This window comes from Hyperoodon ampullatus (genome assembly GCF_949752795.1).
Source record: "Hyperoodon ampullatus genome assembly, chromosome: 16".
Taxonomy (NCBI): Eukaryota; Metazoa; Chordata; class Mammalia; order Artiodactyla; family Ziphiidae; genus Hyperoodon; species Hyperoodon ampullatus.
The window spans coordinates 78,125,369-78,147,632 of NC_136929.1; the positions used below are offsets into that span (position 1 = coordinate 78,125,369).

At 43.0% G+C, this 22,264-nt stretch overlaps 1 protein-coding gene across 2 annotated transcripts in view; it reads left to right on the forward strand.

Moving 5' to 3' along the window:
- CPAP (centrosome assembly and centriole elongation protein) overlaps window positions 1–22,264 on the forward strand; it is a gene marked incomplete at its 5' end in the record, with an annotated part of 54,647 nt that overhangs the window by 17,261 nt on the left and 15,122 nt on the right. For both annotated transcript variants that reach the window (XM_079721601.1, XM_079721602.1), the window contains 5 exons: window positions 1,597–1,708; window positions 2,500–2,602; window positions 2,732–4,364; window positions 6,110–6,242; window positions 9,371–9,536. In XM_079721601.1, the coding sequence (XP_079577727.1) occupies window positions 1,597–1,708; window positions 2,500–2,602; window positions 2,732–4,364; window positions 6,110–6,242; window positions 9,371–9,536 (2,147 nt within the window). The remainder of the gene's footprint in view (window positions 1–1,596; window positions 1,709–2,499; window positions 2,603–2,731; window positions 4,365–6,109; window positions 6,243–9,370; window positions 9,537–22,264) is intronic.

Below are 22,264 nucleotides of genomic sequence, written 5' to 3' on the forward strand. Positions count from 1 at the left end.
AGCGTGCGTCGGCGGAGGCCGGCGTGACGTTGCGGCAGCACGAGGCGCGCCCGTGCGTTCTCCCGGGGATGTTGTCTGTGGAGCCCGGGACCGTGGCAGTGGCGGGCAGCACAGGCTCCCGGAAGGGGAGGTGTGGAGAGTGACCTGCGCTCGCACACAGGCTTCTTGGTGGCGGCAGCAGCAGCCCCAGCGTCCCACGCCCGTCTCTGGGGTCCATGCTTTCAGCCGCGCCTCGCGCCCGTCTCTGGAGCTCCTTTAAGCAGCGCTCTGAATCCCCTCTCCTCACGCACCAGGAAACAAAGAGGGAAGGAAAAGTCTCTTGCCTCTTCGGCAGCTCCAGACTTTTCCCCGGACTCCCTCCCGGCCAGCCGTGGCGCACTAACTCCCTTCAGGCTGTGTTCACGCCGCCAGCGCGCTCTGACTGAAGCCCGAGCCTCAGCTCCCAGCCCCCACCCGTCCCAGCGGGCGAGCAGACAAGCCTCTCAGGCTGGTGAGTGCCGGTCGGCACCGATCCTCTGTGCGGGAATCTCTCTGCTTTGCCCTCCGTACCCCTGTGGCTGTGGTCTCCTCCGCGGCTCCGAAGCTTTCCCCCTCCGCCACCCGCAGTCTCCGCCCGCGAAGGGGCTCCTAGTGTGTGGAAACCGTTTCTCCTTCATGGCTCCCTCCCACTGGTGCAGGTCCCGGCCCTATCCTTTTGTCTCTGTTTATTCTGTTTTCCTTTGCCCTACCCAGGTACGTGGGGAGTTTCTTGCCTTTTGGGAGGTCTGAGGTCTTCTGCCAGATCTCAGTAGGTGTTCTGTAGGGGTTGTTCCACATGTAGATGTATTTCTGATGTATTTGTGGGAAGGTGATCTCCACGTCTTCTCCGCCATCTTGAAGGTCCCCAAGTAAAGTTTTATTTTGTAGAATTACCTCTAAAACGGTGCCCTATGCTTCAAAGTACTTCGTCATTGCAGCTGTTAGTGTTCTGTTGCTGCCCTGTCAAGGAACTGTGACCGTGTGGTGTATAAATCCTTTACCAAGGCAACTCGACACCTTTCTCTGGGGCTGAATCCCCGCTGCTCACGTGCTCTTTACACACACAGATCTTCCATTCACTGCAGTGGGAATTCTCAGTGTATAAAAGGAGAGGTTTTCCTGTCTGCAGACTTTCACTTGTCAACTTCACAGAATGGCTTCCGGATTATTTTGGGGGTCTCAGTCCTCAGTAGCTCGCCAGCGAAGTTCATCTGAATTGAGAACTCAACACCAGATACTTTGAATAAAGTCCAGTCCTAGCAAAGGACTCGCTTCAAAATTTAATCAGTCAGGTAACAGTGTGACCAAACAAAGGGCTCACTGTCAGGTCACAGAAGCCAGTACTATGGCACGGGTTTTTGAGAGGTCAACTGGAAGGGAGAGCAGAATGTTGTGTTTTCATTAGCGTTTTGTAGTTTTTCTTTATCATATTAAAGAAATCCTTGAGAGTTCTAAAATCTTTGGTATACATTAAGTTTAACTAAATATTTTTTTAGTACAGTAACTTGTAAACTTCTCAAGTTTTAAGACTTTAATCTGCTTTTTTTTGAACTAAATTGTTCCTAATTTTTATCCTAGGAGAAGGTATTTTACCATGTTCGGAGGAAATGACGGAACAGATTCAGGAAGGGAACAATACGAACTTAAAAAAAATTGGTGATTCCTCGGAAGTGGTTAATATTGAAGAAAGGTATCATCCATGTTGGAAGGAATTTAATATAATAGTCATTATTATTGGTACTTCCTTTGTTTGAAAGATCCATAGTTTTCTTGTGTTTGCCTGGGTATGCTTTTAAATAAAGAGTTGAAGATCCAACTTATTCCATGTTGTCAGCAACAGAAGCAGGTTGGGGAGATACATCAGTTTGACATCATACTGGAAAAATTGAGCAAAGTTTTTTCACCTAAGGGAAATATCTGGATAAAACTAATCTTCTCTCACATAAATCCTGTTTTGGAGAAGAGAAAAAAATCATATATTGGAGTCTCACACATGGTATCACTTATAAATAATAATTGAGTGAGTATGGTTACAGAATTTAAAAATTTTATGTCAGAGATAATACCAACTGTGAGGTTGTTTATTATTTTCTTAAGTATTTTAATATACATTATGGAATGTATATTAAAATGGCAAATGACTTTTGATTGTTTTGTTTATATTATTAAGGATCTTAGAGTATGTATTTAATGAATTATTTTTGAAATATATTTTATTTATGTAATGAATATGTTACTTCAAAAGTTAATCTAAGGTCAGTAGGTGGACTTCAGAGGGGTTTTTCAAATCACGTGTAGAGTGATGTGTATTTCTATATTTTGGGAGATGGAGTGGGATTGTAGCTTTTAATAGATTCTCAGAGGGGATCTGTGACTTTGAAAAAGGTTAGTTCTCAGTCAGAGGTGTCTGTATCAGGCACACTAAGTGTAAAGTATTCACCACATGATTTGAATGTTAAATAACTTTACTTTTATGATTAGGCCTATTAAAGCTGCTATTAGAGAAAGGAAACAAACCTTTGAAGACTACTTAGAAGAACAAATTCGGTTGGAAGAACAAGAACTGAAACAAAAACAGCTAAGGGTTAGCATTTCCACTATTTTGATTAAATTATCTAAGGCTTTAGAGATTTGTTTATAATTTGCTTTAAAAATAACTTTGAGATTACTTGGATATACCAGAATTAATTCAAACATTGTTCTTTTATTTTAGGAAGCAGAAGGATCCTTGCTAATCAAAGCAAAACCAAAACAACCATTCTTAAAACGAGGGGAAGGTTTAGCTAGGTTTACTAATGCTAAATCTAAGTTTCAGAAGGGGAGAGAAAATAAACTAGTCACTACTCACAGCAGTTCAGAGGACAAACCTGTGTTTAAATTAGATAAACAACAATTCCAGCGGAAAACTGCTCTTATAAATAAAGAACTGTGTACAGAGAACCTTCCTGTCAAAAAGAACAGTAAAGCCAGAACAAAGAGTAGTTGTGTCACACTCAGTCAGAAGCCGAAAGTGCTTAAGGGTAACAATAGGAAAAGTCTTTCTCCAGCAGGATTGAAGATACTGGCAGGGAAGAAATGTGACGGGCAATTTAGAGGTCAGATCAATTTAGAAAAAAAGGTAGAATCTAATAATAAAGAAAATGTACCCGAGTGTACAAAACCTTGTGACGTTGGTTGCAAAATCAGGAATAAGACACAAGGTAAAGACAGACTTTCCCTTTTGACAGGGCTGGCCAGCTGCGTGGCTTCTAAGAGCCCAATAAGTGAGACTTCGAAAGAGTCAGAATCTTCTCTTGACATTTCTCTTCAGAAAAAGTTAGAGAATTGGGAACGAGAAAAGGAAAAGGAAAATTTGGAATTAGATGAATTTTTGTTTTTAGAGCAAGCTGCTGATGAAATATCATTTTCTAGTAATTCCTCATTTGTACTGAAGATCTTAGAGAGGGACCAACAGGTCTGCAGAGGTCACCGGCTATCTTCTACCCCCGTCAAAGCTGTGCAGCCAGAGAAGACAGCAACACCGGATCCCGTTAGTGAGTGTAACCAAAATGAGGATCCAGACTGTACCACGTGTGAAAGTAAGCGTGAGTGTGAGGTTGCACCCAAACAACCTGATACAGTGTCCTCACCTGATGCATCGCAGGAACAGTCCTGTAAAGTCAGTCGGAAAGTGTTCCAGATGAGCACTTGTGAAAGTCCAACTAGGTGGAATGCAAGCGATGACGAAGGTGGTACAGACAGTGATGATGATAGCACTGATTCTGAGGAACAACTTGATGTCACCATAAAACCATCATCTGAGGATAAGGAAAGGGGTTTCAGCAGCAGAGAAGATAGTCCACAAGTCTGTGATGGGAGGGGACCTTTAAGGGACACCAGGACTCAAGAAGAAGATAAGAGGAGAGATGTTGATTTAGATTTGTCTGATAAAGATTACAGTAGTGACGAGTCTATCATAATAGCAAGCTTGAAAAATAAAGCTTCTGATTCCTCAAGAAGACACCCATCTGTGAGTAAAATTGACTTTGATGATGAAAGAACTTGGACTGACCTTGAAGATGATTCATTTAAACATGATGTTATTCTTGGGAATGAAGCCGTTTATGGGACTCCCCAGACCACCTACCCTAATAAGAGTGAAATATGTGTACTGGACAAAACAATAAAAAGGAAGGTTGCACCAGTCAAGAAGGGAGAAGACTTGAATAAATCCAGTAGGAGCACAAGTCCTCCTCCTACCTCGGATCTGATGATGAAATTCTTCCCTTCTTTGAAACCAAAATCAAAATCAGATTCACGCTTGGGAAATGAACCCAAGTTAAACATAAATCAAGACCAACCACCTGGTAAGTCAGAGCATTGTAAAATATGTAATGGAATGTTACACGTTTAATATTTATTTTATCAGTATGTTGTCAGAATGCTTATTAAAATCCCAACCTTTCTAGTTGCTCAGTGGAAATCTAGTAGGTGATTTGTTAAAGTTAAGTAGGTAATTTGTTAAAATTTGATTTGTTTTGTGAGTAAATAATGTAATAGTCACTAGTATAAAAGATTTGGAAGAATTGTGATTTCAGATTTTTCAAATTTTAGCCTGTGTCTTATTGCCAAGGCTTTAAAATTAATTATTATAAGGTAAGATAACATTTAAGTTTCTTTTATAACCAGGGAATACCCAATTTGTGGTTTGTGCTACTGTGTATTTTTTTTAATTAGTTTTTTTTTTTTTTTACTACCTCATGCATTCTCTTGCCAAATATGATGAGGAAGAAATACAGTAAAATTCAAGTTTCTATTCTTCCCCAGACATGGGCTCTTAGAGACATCAGCTTTCCCATTTCATTTGTGTATTCTGCAAAGATTCCATGCATATGAAAGCATATGTGTGAATGTGGATATAATCCTCCTTTCTGCACCTATGAAAACATGTTTTTTATATACTGTTCTGCACCTTGCTTATAATAAATTTTGAAGATTGTTCTAATACACATCTGTCTCATTCCATTTAGTGGCTATATAGTATTTAGTTTATGTGATGGATTTTTTTAACTTATATTGAAAACAGTTTTCCTTTATGTCATGTTATATTATAAACTCTGAGTGTCTAGCAAAGCATAGGTGCTTTAAAATAGAAATTATAACTTAAGCTAATTTTAAAAAATATTCCGATTTTAAAAATAGTATTTTTTGCAGGAAGTTTGGTAGTTAAAAAGTGTAGAAGCAAAAATGTTTATAGCTAACCTATCTTAAGGTAACTGTGATATCATTTTGGGATATTTCTTTCCATTCATTTTTCCTGTGTATTTTTCATATGGCAGAGACATATATTATAACTCGCCTCATGCTTTTTGACTAGGCGTTTAATATGCTTTGGCCACATCATTAAAGCTCTTTGTATACTTTAAAAATGGTTGCAGAGCATTATATGAATGTAGCATAATTTTTTTTAGTAATTTCTTTAATGTTGTATACAAATTATTTTTCACTATTAGAAATAACACTTCAATGCATATTTTTGTGCAAAACGATTTGTATGATTTTATAAGTTCGTTCTTTAACTAGATTTTTAGAAGTGGGTCTAAGGGTAGGTAATGTGTATTTTAGCCTTGTGTTACAAATCAGGGTTATTTTCCAGAAGGGTAGTTGAAGGACGAAAGCATTGGCCATTTTCTTAAGTAGCAAATTTGATACAGAAAAAGGTCTTAATTTATATTTCTTTGATTAGTGGGGGTTAAACTTTTATTTTGGCGTTCATTAGAGCTTTAAGTCTCTTGCAAATACTTATTCATGTTTTTAAGCTATTTATGTATATTGGTTTAAAATTTATTTGATTTTTTTAATACATAATGTTCATTTGTCATCAGATTGATACTCTTGAGGTAGAATGATTTGATTCTTTATTAAATTTAGTCTGTTCCATCTGGAAAGTTAGACTATAATAATTTTTTTCTTTGTTTTTAGAAGCATTGTTTCTAATGCATTTTAATAGTACAGGTGTTTACCATATTTTTGGCTCCTAGTGTAATAGCTAGCTAGTGTTTTGCTGTTGAAAGCTTTTTGTGAAGTTCAATATTTGTGGCTTATCTTATAGGTGACAATGCTCGATCTCAAGTTTTGAGAGAGAAAGTTATTGAATTGGAAACAGAAATAGAAAAATTTAAAGCTGAGAACACATCTTTAGCTAAACTTCGCATTGAACGAGAAAGTGCCTTGGAAAAACTCAGGTAAGTTTGCATCTGTAAGTGGGAGAAAATGTATAGTGATTCAGCTTTATTTTTAAGATTATATCTGAACTATTTGAAACAATTCTTATTAATCCAACAATATAAGTGAGAGAAGGAAGTGAAATAAATACCACATAAGAATTTTTAAATAAAATGACCCACTGTGGTCAAAGATGTCTTAAAAGGAGAATTGTCGTCGTGATGAGGTCATAAATTGAAATTTGAAAAGCAGTGTGGAGCTCTGAATTCAAGGGCCACCTTGGCCAGTGTATTAGTTTCCTAGGGCTGCTGTAACAAAATATACACAAACTGGATGGCTTGAAACAACAGAAATTTATTTTCTCATGGTTCTGGGGGCTAGAAGCCTGAAGTCAAGGTGTCAGCAGAGCCATGCTTTCTCTCGTATCTTCTGTTGGTTTCTGGCGATCCTTAGCCTTCCTTGGCTCACAGCTGGACATGTGGGTTGTTTCTATGTTTGGGTTATTGTGAATAATGCTGAGGAACCACCATACTGTTTCGCACAGTGGCTGCACCAGTTTACATCATGTTAGTTGATTTGCGTGTGTTGAACCAACTTTGCATCCTGGGGATGAATCCCACTTGGTCATGGTATTTAATGCTTTTACTGTGCCGTTGAATTTGGTTCGCTAGTATTTTTTTGAGGATTTATAGACTGTATTCATCAGGGACATTAGCCTGTAGTTTTCCTTTCTTGTATCTTTGTCTGCCTGTGGTATCAGAGTGGTAACTAGCCTCACAGAATGAGTTTGGAAGTATTCCTTCTTTTCTTGGAAGAGTTTAAAAAAGAATTGTATTAATTTTTTCTTTGACTGTTTGGTGGAATTTACCTGTGAAGCCATCTGGTCCTGGACTTTTGTTTTTTGGGAGGTTTTTGATTACTGATTCAGTCTCCTTATTTGTTATTGGTCAGTTCAGGCTTTCTGTTTCTTCTGGATTCAATTTTGGTAGGTTGTATGTTTCTAGGAATTTAACCATTCTAAGGTATCCAGTGGTTTCGAATATAATTATTCATATATTGTCCTTTTTATTTCTGAGGCATCTGTTATAATGCCTTGCCTTTCATTTATGACTTTATTTATTTGAGTCTTCTCTCTTTTTTTCTTAGTCTAGCTAAAGGTTTGTTGATTTTTTTTCCTTCCATAATGCATATATGGTTCATACAGTAGTGTCCCATAAATCCTGTGGGCTTTCTTCACTCCTTTTCGTTCTTTTCCCTTTTTTCCCCCTCTGACTGAATAACTTTGAATCACCAGTCTTCGCAGTCACAGATTCTCTCTTCTGCTTGAGTCTGCTGTTGAAGTTCTCTGTTGCATTTATCACTTCATTCCTTGTATTCTTCAGCTCTAGAATTTCTTTTTGGTTCTTTTTTTATGATTTCTAGCTCTTTGTTGAACTTCTTGTCTTGTTTCATGTATTGTTTCCCTAGTTTCATTGAGTTGTTTATCTGTGTTTTCTTGTAGCTTGCTGAGCTTCCTTAAAACAATTATTTTGTATTCTTTGTCAGGTAATTTGTAGATCTCGATTTCTTTGGGATTGGTTACTGGAGCTTTATTAGTTTCCTTTGGTGGTGTCACGTTTGCCTGATTCTTGGTGATCTATGTGGACTTGTGTTGATGTCTTTGCATTTGAAAGAACAAACACCTGTTCCTGTCTTTACAGACTGTTTTTGGCAGGTAAAGACCTTCTTCTGCTGGATCCCTGGACTGGTGGGTCTACTTCCAGGATCACAGTCAAGTGGGGTTGTAGCTGGGTCCACAGTTGTTAGGCCTGTTACCAGGGTTGCAGTCAGCTGTGGTTCCTGCTGCATCCCCAGTAGGACAGGACTACTTCCTGGACCACAGTCAGGCAGGGCTGGAGTTAGGTCATGGGGCTGCCTCCTGGTCCACTGTTGAGTCTGTAGACAGGAGGTGTGTTTCCAGGCGTGAGGATGGGTGGGGCTCCTGCCAGGTTTCTGAGCAGCTTCCTACCAGGCTCCTGGGTGGGCAGGACTGATCTGTACCACATAGAGCAGGGCTGGAGCTGGGTCACAGGGCTGTACCAGGATCTGTAGGCAGGGCCAAGGTCTGCGGGTCTCTCTCCAGGGGCATGAACGGGCACGGCTCCTCCTGGGTCCCTTGGCAGTGGGGCTGTTTTTAGTGCATCAGGACCACATTTGGTAAGCCTGGCACTGGGGCATGGGCCTGCCTTCTCTGAGTGGCTGTCCTTGATCTTAGGCTTCACCAGCGTTTCTCATTTCCTGCCTGAATCCCAGAGCTCCCACAAAAGCACTTCTGTCTGTGGATGGCATTCGTGTGGAAGGATGTGAGCCAGGGACCTCTTGTTTCACAGTCTTGGTGTCGTCACTCTCCCTGTGCTCTTCACACAGCAACCAGAAGGAGGCCGGGTCCTGACCGTTCTCTGACCCGCGTGCTCCTAAGCTAAATACCAGGGTCTTCACAGTGGTCCACAGACCCTAATTAATCACCCCGCCTCCTGCCCCCCGCCCTTTTTCCTGACGTTTTCTCCTACTGTTCTGTCTCTTTAGCCACACTGGCCTCCTGCCTGTTCTTTGAACACATCAGGCATGTTCCTATCTTAGGGCTTTTGCATGTGGTGTTCCCTCTGCCTGAACTGTTTTGTCCAGATACCTCAATGGCTGTTCTCTCATGTCCCTCAGGTTTTACCTCAAATACTGCCTCAGCAAGATGACTTCGTCCATAATTTCAGGCTCCTAACCTCCATATTTCCTAACCTCATTCCTTGGTTTATTCTTCTTAATATTTCCAGTGTTCCATATATTTTACTTGTTAATTTTATTTATTGTCATCTGTCGCTCCCACTAGAATGTAAGAAGCTTTATAGGAGTAAGGATGTTTATTTTTTTCACTGTGGTTTCTCCAGTACGTAGTGTAGTACTTGAATCATAGTGGGTATGCAGTGAATGCTTGTTGAGTAGTGCTTTACTGGGTTAATTGACTGTTATTTCACTACTGTGGGTTGAAGATGGATTCACCAAAACTAGCAGCTTCTCAATTCCAGGTTGTCACTGGTCTTCCATTTTGGTACCGCGTGTAGATTACTGTATTGAGGTGGTCTCCTTAGATTATAACATGGTTTGGTTGTTTTAGGAAAGAAATTGCTGACTTTGAACAACAGAAAGCAAAAGAATTGGCTCGAATAGAGGAGTTTAAAAAGGAGGAAAGGAGGAAATTACAAAAGGAACGCAAAGTTTTTGAAAAGTATTCTACAGTTGCGAGAACTTTTCCGGATAAAAAAGAACGTGAAGAAATACAAGTATGTCAGTTCTTTACATTATACTCATATCAGTTAGTAAAGATGACAGTCTGGTAAGAATCTTAGAATTATTTGATGTGTCAAAGAGAAATTGGGTATCAGTTTATTAATCATCCATTGACTCAACAAATAATCTGAGACATCAGGAACATCTTTTGTAGTCTTGACTTTCTTTTTTTTTTTTTTCAATTTTTTTTGGCCGTGCCATGCGGCATGTAGGATCTTAGTTCCCCGACCAGGGATTGGACCCGTGCCCCCTGCATTGGAAGCACGGAGTCTTAACCACTGGACCGCCAGGGAAGTCCTGTAGTCTTCACTTTTAAAGAGTAAAATACAGCAGTTCTTTTCTTACTGAAGGCTTCCCCAGAAAATACTCTGATAATGACATGGATGTATTAACAAGCCAGGAGTTGGAGATTCACCAGTGGAATGTGTTAATTTGTTTGACCCACCACACATTGTTAGTTCTGTTCATTTATAATAATTTAAGGCTTGTATACTAACTAGGTGTTTAACTCGAAAACTTGTAAACTGATAAGCCAAATCGTCAGTCCTAGTCATTTCAAAGTTAGAAATGGACATGATCAGAGGAAAATAGTAGTTAAAAAGAACTAATGCATTTCTAGCTAAAACTATAAACCTAGGAAAAACTGTAGGTGAATATATTTGCGACAGTGGCATCTGCAGAGGTTTCCAAGAGAAGACACAAAGAACTAAGTATAAAAGAAAAAGTGGATATATTGAATTTCATCAAAAGTAAAACTTCAGTTTACCAAAAGAAAAATTTTAAATGGCTTTCTGTTATTTATAGCATAAAATACAAACTCATCCACTTTCATATTTTCAACACTAGTCTTTTCGAGGCCCGTCCTTTGCTTCCTTCCTTTCATACATAGTGCACCACCCTTGGTTAGTCTTAGTACACACCTGTAGCTTAAGTTACCACATGCCGTGTCTATTAGGGTCTTTAGTTCTGTTTATTTCTGTAGGCGGAAACGTGCCATTATGTTTTGGTTCATGCTTGGTTTATTATATCTAATACGTTAGACTTTAACAATCTATTAAAGTTTTTATTTCAAAAGGTAATATATTCCTATTCAAAAGGTACAAAAAGATGTGCTGTGAAACCTCTCCCTCTCACCCTTGCCCTGGCACCTGATTTACCTCTCTTTTGAGGCATCCGGTGTTACCAATCTTTTGTATCTTTTCAGAGAAATTCTAAGCAAATACATATGTATATTCCCAATTAAAAAAAACAAAAAACGAATTAATGGTAGTATACTAAAATCATTTTACGTCTTAACGTAAAGAGCATTCTCCTTTATTTTACCACTGAAAATAAATGCATTAAAAAAGCTGCGTTATATGGAAGTGCCATAATTTACCTAACCAAGCCTTTATGTTATTTCTGCTCTTTTTCTGTATATAAGAAGTGCTCTCCTGAATAGCCCTGTACATACCTCCCCTCTCGCAATCGTTCTGCTTGTCATTTAACATGTGGTTATTGAGTACAGCCTGTATAGCAGGCATGTACTGGGAATGAAGTAGTGAACAAAATAAATTCATCCTTACCTGTTGGTAGCTTACGTACGCAAGCATATCTGTGGGATAAAGTCCTGCAAATGAAATTTCTAGGTTAAAGGGTGTGTACTTAGTAGATATGGCCAGATTATCCCTCCATAAATATCATGACAATTTTTTTTTTTTTTTGGCTGCATTGGGTCTTCGTTGCTGCACGTGGGCTTTCTCTAGTTGTGGCAAGTGGGGGCTACTCTTCATTGCGGTGCATGGGCTTCTCATTGTGGTAGCTTCTCTTGCTGTGGAGCACGGGCTCTAGGCACGCGGGCTTCAGTAGTTGCAGCACGTGGGCTCAGTAGTTGTGGCTCACGGGCTTAGTTGCTCCGTGGCATGTGGGATCTTCCCGGACCAGGGCTCGACCTGTGTCCCCTGCACTGGGAGATGGATTCTTAACCACTGCGCCACCAGGGAAGTCCCTGTCATGCCAATTTAAAATTCTACTAGCAATTTTAAGAGTGTTTTTTGCTCTTTGCCTGAAAGGTAAAAGATTAAAATTCGTGTTAAATTTAATTGAATTTCTTTTCTCTTTTCCTCTCTCCCTCTCTCCCTAACCCTTTCCTTTGGGTCTTAGTTGTGACATGCAACATCTTTGTTGCGGCTCACAGCGTCTACATAGTGGTGCGTGGGCTTCTCTCTAGTTGTGGCGTGTGGGCTCTAGAGCGTGTGGTCTTAGTTGCCCCACAACATGTGGGATCTTAGTTCCCCGACCAGGGATTGAACCCACATCCCCTGCATTGGAAGGCAGATTCTTTTTTTTTTAGTTTTAAAAATAAAAAAAATTATTTATTTTATTTATTTATTTTTGGCTGCATTGGGTCTTCTTTGCTGCATGTGGGCTTTCTCTAGTTGTGGCGAGCGGGGGCTACTCTTCATTGCGGTGTGCAGGCTTCTCATTGCGGTGGCTTCTCGTGTTGCAGAGCACGGGCTCTAGGCGTGCGGGCTTCAGTAGTTGTGGCATGTGGGCTCAGTAGTTGTGGCGCATGGGCTTAGTTGCTCCGTGGCATGTGGGATCTCCCTGGACCAAAGCTTGAACCTGTGTCCCCTGCATTGGCAGGCAGATTCTTAACCACTGTGCCACCAGGGAAGCCCTGGAAGGCAGATTTTTTTTTTAATTTTAATTTTTGAATTTTATTTTATTTATTTTTTTATACAACAGGTTCTTATTAGTCATCAGTTTTATACACATCAGTGTATACATGTCAATCCCAATCGCCCAATTCAGCACACCACCATCCCCACCCACCCCGTGGTTTTCCCCCCTTGGTGTCCATACGTTTGTTCTCTACATCTGTGTCTCAACTTCTGCCCTGCAAACTGGTTGATCTGTACCATTTTTCCAGGTTCCACATACATGTGTTAATATACGATATTTGTTTTTCTCTTTCTGACTTATTTCACTCTGTATGACAGTCTCTAGATCCATCCACGTCTCAACAAATGACCCAATTTCGTTCCTTTTTATGGCTGAGTAATATTCCACTGTATACATGTACCACAACTTCTTTATCCATTCGTCTGTCGATGAGCATTTAGGTTGCTTCCATGACCTGGCTATTGTAAATAGTGCTGCAGTGAACATTGGGGTGCATGTGTCTTTTTGAACTGTGGTTTTCTCTGGGTATATGCCCAGTAGTGGGATTGCTGGATCATATGGTAATTCTATTTTTAGTTTTTTTTTTTTTTTTTTTTTTTGTGGTACGCGGGCCTCTCACTGTTGTGGCCTCTCCCGTTGCGGAGCACAGGCTCCGGATGCGCAGGCTCAGCAGCCATGGCTCACGGGCCCAGCCGCTCCGCGGCATATGGGATCCTCCCAGACCGGGGCACGAACCCGTATCCCCTGCATCGGCAGGCGGACTCTCAACCACTGCGCCACCAGGGAGGCCCTATTTTTAGTTTTTTAAGGAACCTCCATACTGTTCTCCATAGTGGCTGTATCAGTTTACATTCCCACCAACAGTGCAAGAGGGTTCCCTTTTCTCCACACCCTCTCCAGCATTTGTTTGTAGATTTTCTGATGATGCCCATTCTAATGGGTGAGAGGTGATAACTCATTGTAGTTTTGATTTGCATTTTTCTAATAATTAGTGATGTTGAGTAGCTTTCCATGTGCCTCTTGGCCATCTGTATGTCTTCTTTGGAGAAATGTCTATTTAGGTCTTCTGCCCATTTTTGGATTGGGTTGTTTGTTTCTTTAATATTGAGCTGCATGAGCTGTTTATATATTTTGGAGATTAATCCTTTGTCCGTTGATTCATCTGCAAATATTTTCTCCCATTCTGAGGCTTGTCTTTTCGTCTTGTCTGTGGTTTCCTTTGCTGTGCAAAAGCTTTGAAGTTTCATTAGGACCCATTTGTTTACTTTTGTTTTTATTTCCATTACTCTACGAGGTGGATCAAAAAAGATGTTGCTGTGATTTATGTCAAAGAGTGTTCTTCCTATGTTTTCCTCTAAGAGTTTTATAGTGTCCGGTCTTACATTTAGGTCTTTAATCCATTTTGAGTTTATTTTTGTGTATGGTGTTAAGGAGTGTTCTAATTTCATTCTTTTACATGTAGCTGTCCAGTTTTCCCAGCACCACTTATTGAAGAGACTGTCTTTTCTCCATTGTATATCCTTGCCTCCCTTGTCATAGATTTGTTGACCATAGGTGCGTGGGTTTATCTCTGGGCTTTCTATCTTGTTCCATTGATCTGTGTTTCTGTTTTTGTGCCGGTACCATATTGTCTTGATTACTGTAGCTTTGTAGTATAGTCTGAAGACAGGGAGTCTGATTCCTCCAGCTCCATTTTTTCCCCTCAAGACTGCTTTGGCTATTTGGGGTCTTTTGTGTCTCCATACAAATTTTAAGATTTTTTGTTCTAGTTCCGTAAAAAATGCCATTGGTAATTTGATAGGGATTGCGTTGAATCTGTAGATTGCTTTGGGTAGTATAGTCATTTTCACAGTATTGATTCTTCCAATCCAAGAACATGGTATATCTCTCCATCTGTTGGTATCATCTTTAATTTCTTTCATCATTGTCTTATAGTTTTCTGCATACAGGTCTTTTGTCTCCCTAGGTAGGTTTATTCCTAGGTATTTTATTCTTTTTGTTGCAGTAGTAAATGGGAGAATTTCCTTAATATCTCTTTCAGGTTTTTCATCATTAGTGTATAGAAATGCCGGAGATTTTTGTGCATTAATTTTGTAACCTGCAACTTTACCAAATTAATTGATTAGCTCTAGTAGTTTTCTGGTGGCATCTTCAGGATTCTCTATGTATAGTATCATGTCATCGGCAAACAGTGACAGTTTTACTTCTTCTTTTCCAATTTGTATTCCTTTTTCTTCTCTGATGGGTGAGGCTAGGACTTCCAAAACTATGTTGAATAATAGCCATGAGAGTGGACATCCTTGTCTTGTTCCTGATCTTAGAGGAAATGTTTTCAGTTTTTCACCATTGAGAATGATGTTTGGTGTCGATTTGTCATATATGGCCTTTATTATGTTGAGGTAGGTTCCCTCTGTGCCAACTTTCTGGAGAGTTTTTATCATAAATGGGTGTTAAATTTGTCAAAAGCTTTTTCTTCATCTATTGAGATGATCATATGGTTTTTATTCTTCAGTTTGTTAATATGTTGTATCACATTGATTGATTTGCATATATTGAGGAATCCTTGCATCCCTGGGATAAATCCCACTTGATCATGGTGTATGATCCTTTTAATGTATTGTTGGATTCTGTTTTCTAGTATTTTGTTGAGGATTTTTGCATCTATATTCATCAGTGATACTGGTCTGTAATTTTCTTTTTTTGTAGTATCTTTGTCTGGTTTTGGTGTCAGGGTGATGGTGGCCTCATAGAATGAGTTTGGGATTGTTCCTTCCTCTGCAATTTTTTGGAAGAGTTTGAGAAGGATGGGTGTTAGCTCTTCTCTAAATGTTTGATAGAATTCGCCTGTGAAGCCATCTGGTCCTGGACTTTTGTTTGTTGTAAGATTTTTAATCACAGTTTCAATTTCATTACTTGTGATTGGTCTGTTCATATTTTCTGTTTCTTCCTGGTTCAGTCATGGAAGGTTATACCCTTCTAAGAATTTGTCCATTTCTTCCAGGTTGTCCATTTTGTTGACATAGAGTTGCTTGTAGTAGTCTCTTAGGATGCTTTGTATTTCTGCGGCGTCGTAACTTCTCTTTCATTTCTAATTTTATTGATTTGAGTCTTCTCCCTCTTTTTCTTGATGAGTCTGGCTAATGGTTTATCATTTTTGTTTGTCTTCTCAAAGAACCAGCTTTTTTTTTTTTTTTTTTTTGCAGTACGTGGGCTTCTCACTGTTGTGGCTTCTCCTGTTCTTTTTTCTTTATTCTGTTCCGCAGCAGTGAATTCCACCATTCTGTCTTCCAGGCCACTTATGCGTTCTTCTGCCTCAGTTATTCTGCTATTGATTCCTTCTGGTGTATTTTTCATTTCAGTTATTGTATTGTTCATCTCTGTTTGTTTGTTCTTTAATTCTTCTAGGTCTTTGTTAAACATTTCTTGCATCTTCTTGATCTTTGCCTCCATTCTTTTTCGCAGGTCCTGGATCATCTTCACTATCATTATTCTGAAATCTTTTTCTGGAAGGTTGCCTATCTCCACTTCATTTAGTTGTTTTTCTGGGGTTTTATCTTGTTCCTTCATCTGGTACATAGCCCTCTGCCTTTTCATCTTGTCTGTCTTTCTGTGAATGTGGTTTTTGTTCCACAGGCTGCAGGATTGTAGTTCTTCTTGCTTCTGCTGTCTGCCCTCTGGTGGATGAGGCTATCTAAGAGGCTTGTGCAGGTTTCCTGATGGGAGGGACTGGTGGTGGGTAGAGCTGGCTGTTGCTCTGGTGGGCAGAGCTCAGTAAAACTTTAATCTGCTTGACTGTTGATGGGTGGGGCTGGGTTCCCTCCCTGTTGCTTGTTTGGTCTGAGGGAACCCAGCACTGGATCCTACCGGGGCTCTTTGGTGGGGCTAATGGCGGACTCTGGGAGGGTTCACGCCAAGAAGTACTTCCCAGAGCTTCTGCTGCTAGTGTCCTAGTCCTCATGGTGAGATACAACCACCCCCCCGCCTTTGCAGGAGACCCTCCAACACTAGCAGGTAGGTCTGGTTCAGTATCCTCTGGGGTCACTGCTCCTTCCCCTGGGTCCCGATGCGCACACTACTTTGTGTGTGCCCTCCAAGAGTGGAGTCTCTGTTTCCCCCAGTCTTGTCGAAGTCCCACAATCAAATCTCACTAGGCTTCAAAGTCTGATTCTCTAGGAATTCCTCTCCTGTTGCCGGACCCCCAGGTTGGGAAGCCTGACTTGGGGCTCAGGACCTTCACTCCAGTCAGTAGACTTCTGTGGTATAAGTGTTCTCCAGTCTATGAGTCACCCACCCAGCAGTTATGGGATTTGATTTTAGTGTGATTGCGCCCCTCCTACGATCTCATTGTGGCTTCTTCTTTGTCTTTGGATGTGAGGTATCTTTTTTGGTGAGTTCCAGTGTCTTCCTGTCGATGATTGTCCAGCACCTAGTTGTGATTCTGGTGCTCTCGCAAGAGGGAGTGAGAGCACGTCCTTCTACTCCACCATCTTGGTCTGCAGTCTTTCAGTGCAGGTGGGCATCATCCAATCATTGAGGGCCATAACGAACAGTAGAGCCAAAGCAGCGATCAGAAAAGTCAGGCTCGTGCAAACCTTCCGTCTTGGTGAGTTACTCCCGCTGCTCCCAGGGCCTTATCTCCACGCCCCAGAGGCCCGCCTTTGGAAGCACTGCCTCCGCTTCTGCACCCGGAAGGCAGATTCTTAACCTCTGGACCACCAAGGACGTCCCTGAATTTCTTTTAAATAGTCTATAAAATAGATTACTATTATAATCTATAATAATACAAATTTGGCAGGTTTTTTTTTGTGTGTGTGTTAACACTTCAGATATTTTAAGCCGTAGCCAAAACCAAATTTAGCTATCAGAAAACTTTTTTACTGAATTTAAAACCATAGCCTAAAATATCTGCACAATGGGTTTGTCATTCATTTTTCTTGTTTCTGAATCTCCTAGGAGTAAAGCAGTACTGACTTGATACATTGCTATGTTATCAAAATCTTATGAGATTAAAAAAAAACCAACCTTCTCAGACCACCCAATATATTTGACTCCCCAGTAAGATCGATTCCCCCCACCTTTCCCTCTTTCTAATAGCTCAGGACCTGGTTACTTCTTCCAAACTGATTCAAACCAGAGCAGAGAAGCTGTCTTGCTCTAGTTTGATTTTATTATATGTGAATGACACATACATTTTACTCTCTCGTAACCTGGTGCCTCTCCCTCAGGAAGTGCATCCTCTCCTCTGTGAACCTGTTCTGTCCAGTCTGCTATAGCCATTAGCCGCATGTGGCTACTTAAATTTAAGTTAGTTGAAATTAAGTGAAACTAAACATTCAGTTTCTCGGTCACATTAGCCACATTTCAAGTGCTTGATAGTCACGGGTGGCTGGTAGCTGTCAACGCTGGACAGTGCAGGTCTAGGACACACCCACCTTTGCAGAAAGCCCTGGGCAGTGCTGGTCTAGAGGCCTCACCTCCTGGAGACGGGGGTGGGAGTGGAGAATTGTCGATGACACGTTTCTGTCCCCCTGGAATTTACATCTGTAGCCTGCCGCAGACTCAGGTGGCTCTAACTAATGATCACAGTTCCTGTTGATAATCAGTTGGTCCCAGCTTGACCAGTGGGAACCCTTTAAGTACATTAGCTTCCTTGTCCTTTAGCACTGCTGTTGCTTTGAATTTTCAAACGTTATCCCTGCTTTCTCTGATGATCGGTGACTTCAGACCACCTGGTGTTTGCGTTTCTCCCCCCTCCAACCCGCAGCAGATCTGAAATCCTCTGTCTGTGAGGAGGCCTCTTCCTTTCATCTTAGCATTTGGGTCTGCCTGAGGGTGGGCTCAGGCTCACAGTGCCCCCCTTTCTGTTGGAGCCTGTGCTAGCGACAGGGCTGGGGGCATGGGCCTTTCTGAGGTCATGAGTTCCCACTGATTTTTGTGTCTTAGTCACATATTATTCTGATTTTTATACCGTGAGGTTTCATTGACTACTTGCACACTGGTGTTCAGTCAGATCTCCGCTCACCACAGACCTGCGCGTCGGTTTCCTCATCCAGCAGATATTTAAGGGCCCTTGACTTGTGAGGTGCTGTGGTGAGCTGGTCAGCTTGCTTTGGGTGTTTCAAACTTAACTCACCCCGTCCCTACTGCATCTGCCTTTCCTTTGGACTTTTTGCACATTCACTCAGGCTGGAAATCTGGACACCTTCGCTTTCAAATCCAATTCAAGTCAGACAGTAAGTTCCTTTGACTTCATCTCCTCTATAACTTTTTTATCCTGACCCTTTGTCTCCCTCCCGCCTCTTTTCTTGTCTGACCTGTGTTTGTCCTGATCTCTTAGCTTCATTGTCTGTCTTGTTCCCTTTCCTCCAGCATCCACCGGCTTCCTCTTGGGGTAGAACGCAGGCTCCTCAGCCTGCCATGCTAGACACTGCATAGACCCTCTACCAGCCCTTTATCCATCTCCACATTTGTATATTTTCTCTAGTAGTAACCTTTCTCTCTCTGCTTATTGGTCTTTTAGTGAAAACGTGCTTCAGTGAGCTTTTTTTTTTTTTTTTTTTTTTTTGCGGTACACGGGCCTGTCACTGCTGTGGCCTCTCCCGTTGCAGAGCACGGGCTGCGGATGCGCAGGCTCAGCGGCCACGGCTCACGGGCCCAGCCGCTCCGCGGCACGTGGGATCCTCGCGGACCGGGGCACGAACCCGTATCCCCTGCATCGGCAGGCGGACTCTCAACCACTTCGCCACCAGGGAAGCCCCCAGTGAGCTTATTTTGATGTTGTTTCCCACAGCTTTAAGACCGGAGAGCCTCTTTCCCCCTAGTTACTAATGCTTGCAAACTCCAGCTGTTATTTAAACCCTATTTCCTAGCCTTTTGTAAGCAAGTCCATAATATTTGTCACTCCTTTTATTACTCTGTAACCTTTTATTCCTATTAGGACTTTCAAACCAGCTGGTCTTACTTACCTTCTTGTGTCCTTAAACCCCAGAATTGGGCTTCCCTGGTGGTGCAGTGGTTGAGAGTCCGCCTGTCGATGCAGGGGACACGGGTTCGTGCCCCGCTCCGGGAAGATCCCACATGCCGTGGAGCGGCTGGGCCCGTGAGCCGTGGCCGCTGAGCCTGCGCGTCTGGAGCCTGTGCTCCGCAACGGGAGAGGCCGCGGCAGTGAGAGGCCCGCGTACCGCAAAAAGAAAAAAAAACCCAAAAAACCCCCCAAAAAACAAAAAACCCAGAGTCTGTCACTGTAATCATTACTTTAAATGTATTTTGTGCTCCCTTTTCTCACGTGGTCATACTTTGTGTGACAAAACTAAATCCCTGGCATTTCCTGCCTACGCCATCTCTGTGCCCGTAACACTTAATTTAGCTGAAAGAGAAATGTCACAGGGAGCAGGCTCACTTTAAGTCGTTAGCACAACCCAAGGCGGGCCTGTCGTGCTCCGTCCCCTTCCACCCCGCGCCCTGGAGGACGGTGCCGTCGTCCCCCTGCTCGGTCCTCCCACCCTGTGGCCTCGCTGTCCCCCGAAGGCCCTGCTTCGGCCTGGCTGAGAACTTGACCCTGGTCCTCCCCTTGGGCCACCTCGTGCACACGAGGTCCCACGCGGCGCTGCCCCCCGCCCCCCGCCGTCCATCCTCACGCCTCTGGACCTTCCCCTCAGTGTCCACGCCGCTGGACTGCGACTCCACAGCCCCTGTCGGCCACACCCCTCTTTGTTCTTCGCAGCAGATGCCTTGAAAGCGTTGTCTGTATCTCTGCCTCCAAATCTTGCCTCTTGTTTTCTCTGTGCTTTCGTCCACACTGCTGCTCTGAACCCGCTCCTGTGGCACTGCCAGCCCCCCTGCCAGGACAGCCCCGGCGGCAGTTGAGCAGCTCATGGGTCCCGGGGCACCGGATGCTCGGGTGACCGTCTCGTCTCCTCTTGCTTTTCCTCCTCTTTAACTTAATGGTGGAGTTCATCCAGCAGGGAGGCTGACCTGTCCTTCCTCGATGGTCTTGTCTAGTTTCTTGGCTTAAATAATGCTTAATGTGCTGAAGGCTCCCGGACGTCAGCCCCGGCCTGGACCGCTCTCTGCGTGGCCAATGTGTCTGACCGGCGGCTGGACACCTCACATGCCCTGTCCCATCACCCTCCCCAGCCATCTCCAGCTCGGGCCAGAAATTAGAGTCCTTCTCTTCTCTTTCTCCTACACCCCATGCTGTTCTGTCAGAACACCTGCCCAGATCTGAGTTTCCATGTCCGAGTTACTGGACTCACCGGCTGCCCGGCCTCTGTTCTTGCCCTTGTCCCCGTGGTTTCTCCCCACACAGTGGCCAGCGATCCTTCCTGAAGGAAGTCAGGCCACGTCCCCTCTGCTTGCAGCCCTTCCACGACTCTCCTTTTTTCTTGTAATAAGAGCCCCAGCCCTTACGATGGCCTCGAGTTCCTATAAGATCTGGTGTCTTTCTGCCTTTTTCACGTCATCTACAGCCCTCCCCAGCTGGCTGGCTGGCCTCTTGGTGTTGTATGACTGGGCTGGCACCTTTCTTCGTGCTGTGTCTGCTGGTGCTTCTGGGAACGTGCGTCCCCGGGCAGCCACCACGCGGCGTGTTGTCTGCCTCTCAGCACTCTGTTCGCTGCGGCTCCCGTAGTTGGGAGCTCGGCTGGCCTTCTGCTCGCGCCTCCTGCCCAGCAGCCTCGACCCCTCCCGCCCGCTCTGCGTCTCTCCCAGGCCCCCGTCACCTCCCAACACAAGTCCCCTGCAATCCGTGTTTCGTTCTTTGTATTCAAGGACTTTAACAGTACCTGATGGATAGTAGATATGTTATAAATACTGCTTTTGCATTTGTAACTTTATTGAGGAATAATGGAAATATATAACTGTATGTATTTAAGTTTACAGTGTGATGATTTGATATACGTATGCGCTATGGAATAATTAGCACAATCAAGTTAACTCTGTGTGTGCGTGTGTGTGGGTATGGTGAGAACGCTTAAGATCTGCTCCCAGCAGTTTTCAGATATACAACACAGTGTTATTAACTACAGGCACCATGCTCTCCATTAGCTCCTCAGAACTTATTCTTCCTATAACTCAGAGTTTGTATCCTTTGACCTGTATCTCCCCATTTCCCTCTCCCCCCAGCCCCTGGAAACCACCATTCTGTTCTTTGAAGTCAGCTTTTTTCCCCCTAAGATTCTACATATAAGTGATGCCATATAGCATTTGTCTACCTGTGGCTTATTTGGCTTTGAACTCTTAACTCATTTAGAGTTTATTTTCCCGCACGATGGCAGTGGTGGCCAGTTAGACATTGCTCGTCTCTCGGTTGCACCCACAATGTATAAATAGGCAGGCAGGCGCTCAGGAAGGTAATGACCTTGCTCCAAGTGCTTCCAAGGCACAGAGCTGGGATTCAAGCCTTGGCCTCAGCCGGGTGCAGAGCCACCTCTGTGGTGTTACACCCTGAGCAGGAGCCCTTTGAGCCCTGGTTTCTCCCTCTGCTGCCCACACTGCTCTGCTGACTGTCGTGCGTCTTCCGAGAGGGTGGGTGGTATCCAGGCACATGCGTGTTCGTGAGGCAGGCTCGGCCCGAGGGGGCTCCCAGCTGCTGGAGACGCTTTCTTGCTTCTGTCTAAACTTTCCTCCGCTCTGAGTCACTCGCCATAACTTGTACCCAGGTGGGTGCAGGTAGTGACTTCTGTTCATAAGTTGCAAATAGCTTCCACGCGTTTCCAGGAGTTTCTGCACTTATGTCATTTGGTCCGTCTGAAACAACTCATTTTCTTAGACCCGGTTCTTCTCATGAATTCCAGAGAGACCCAGTTTCAGGGCTGGGAGTTCTGACCTGGAATCTTTTATTCCTTTTGCTTCTTCTGCTGCTTCAGTTAGTCATGGATTCCGGTTTCTGTTTTCTTCACCAGATAACCCCATCCGTCTCTCTCTGTTTCACTTGCTGTCTTAGCTTAGACCTTTATCGCCTCACGCAGTGCAACGCGCTGGCTGCTAAGTGGCGTCTGCCTCCTCTGTCTCCTGACTTCTGGATGGCATGAGGGGAGACTCTAGCCTGAACCCCACT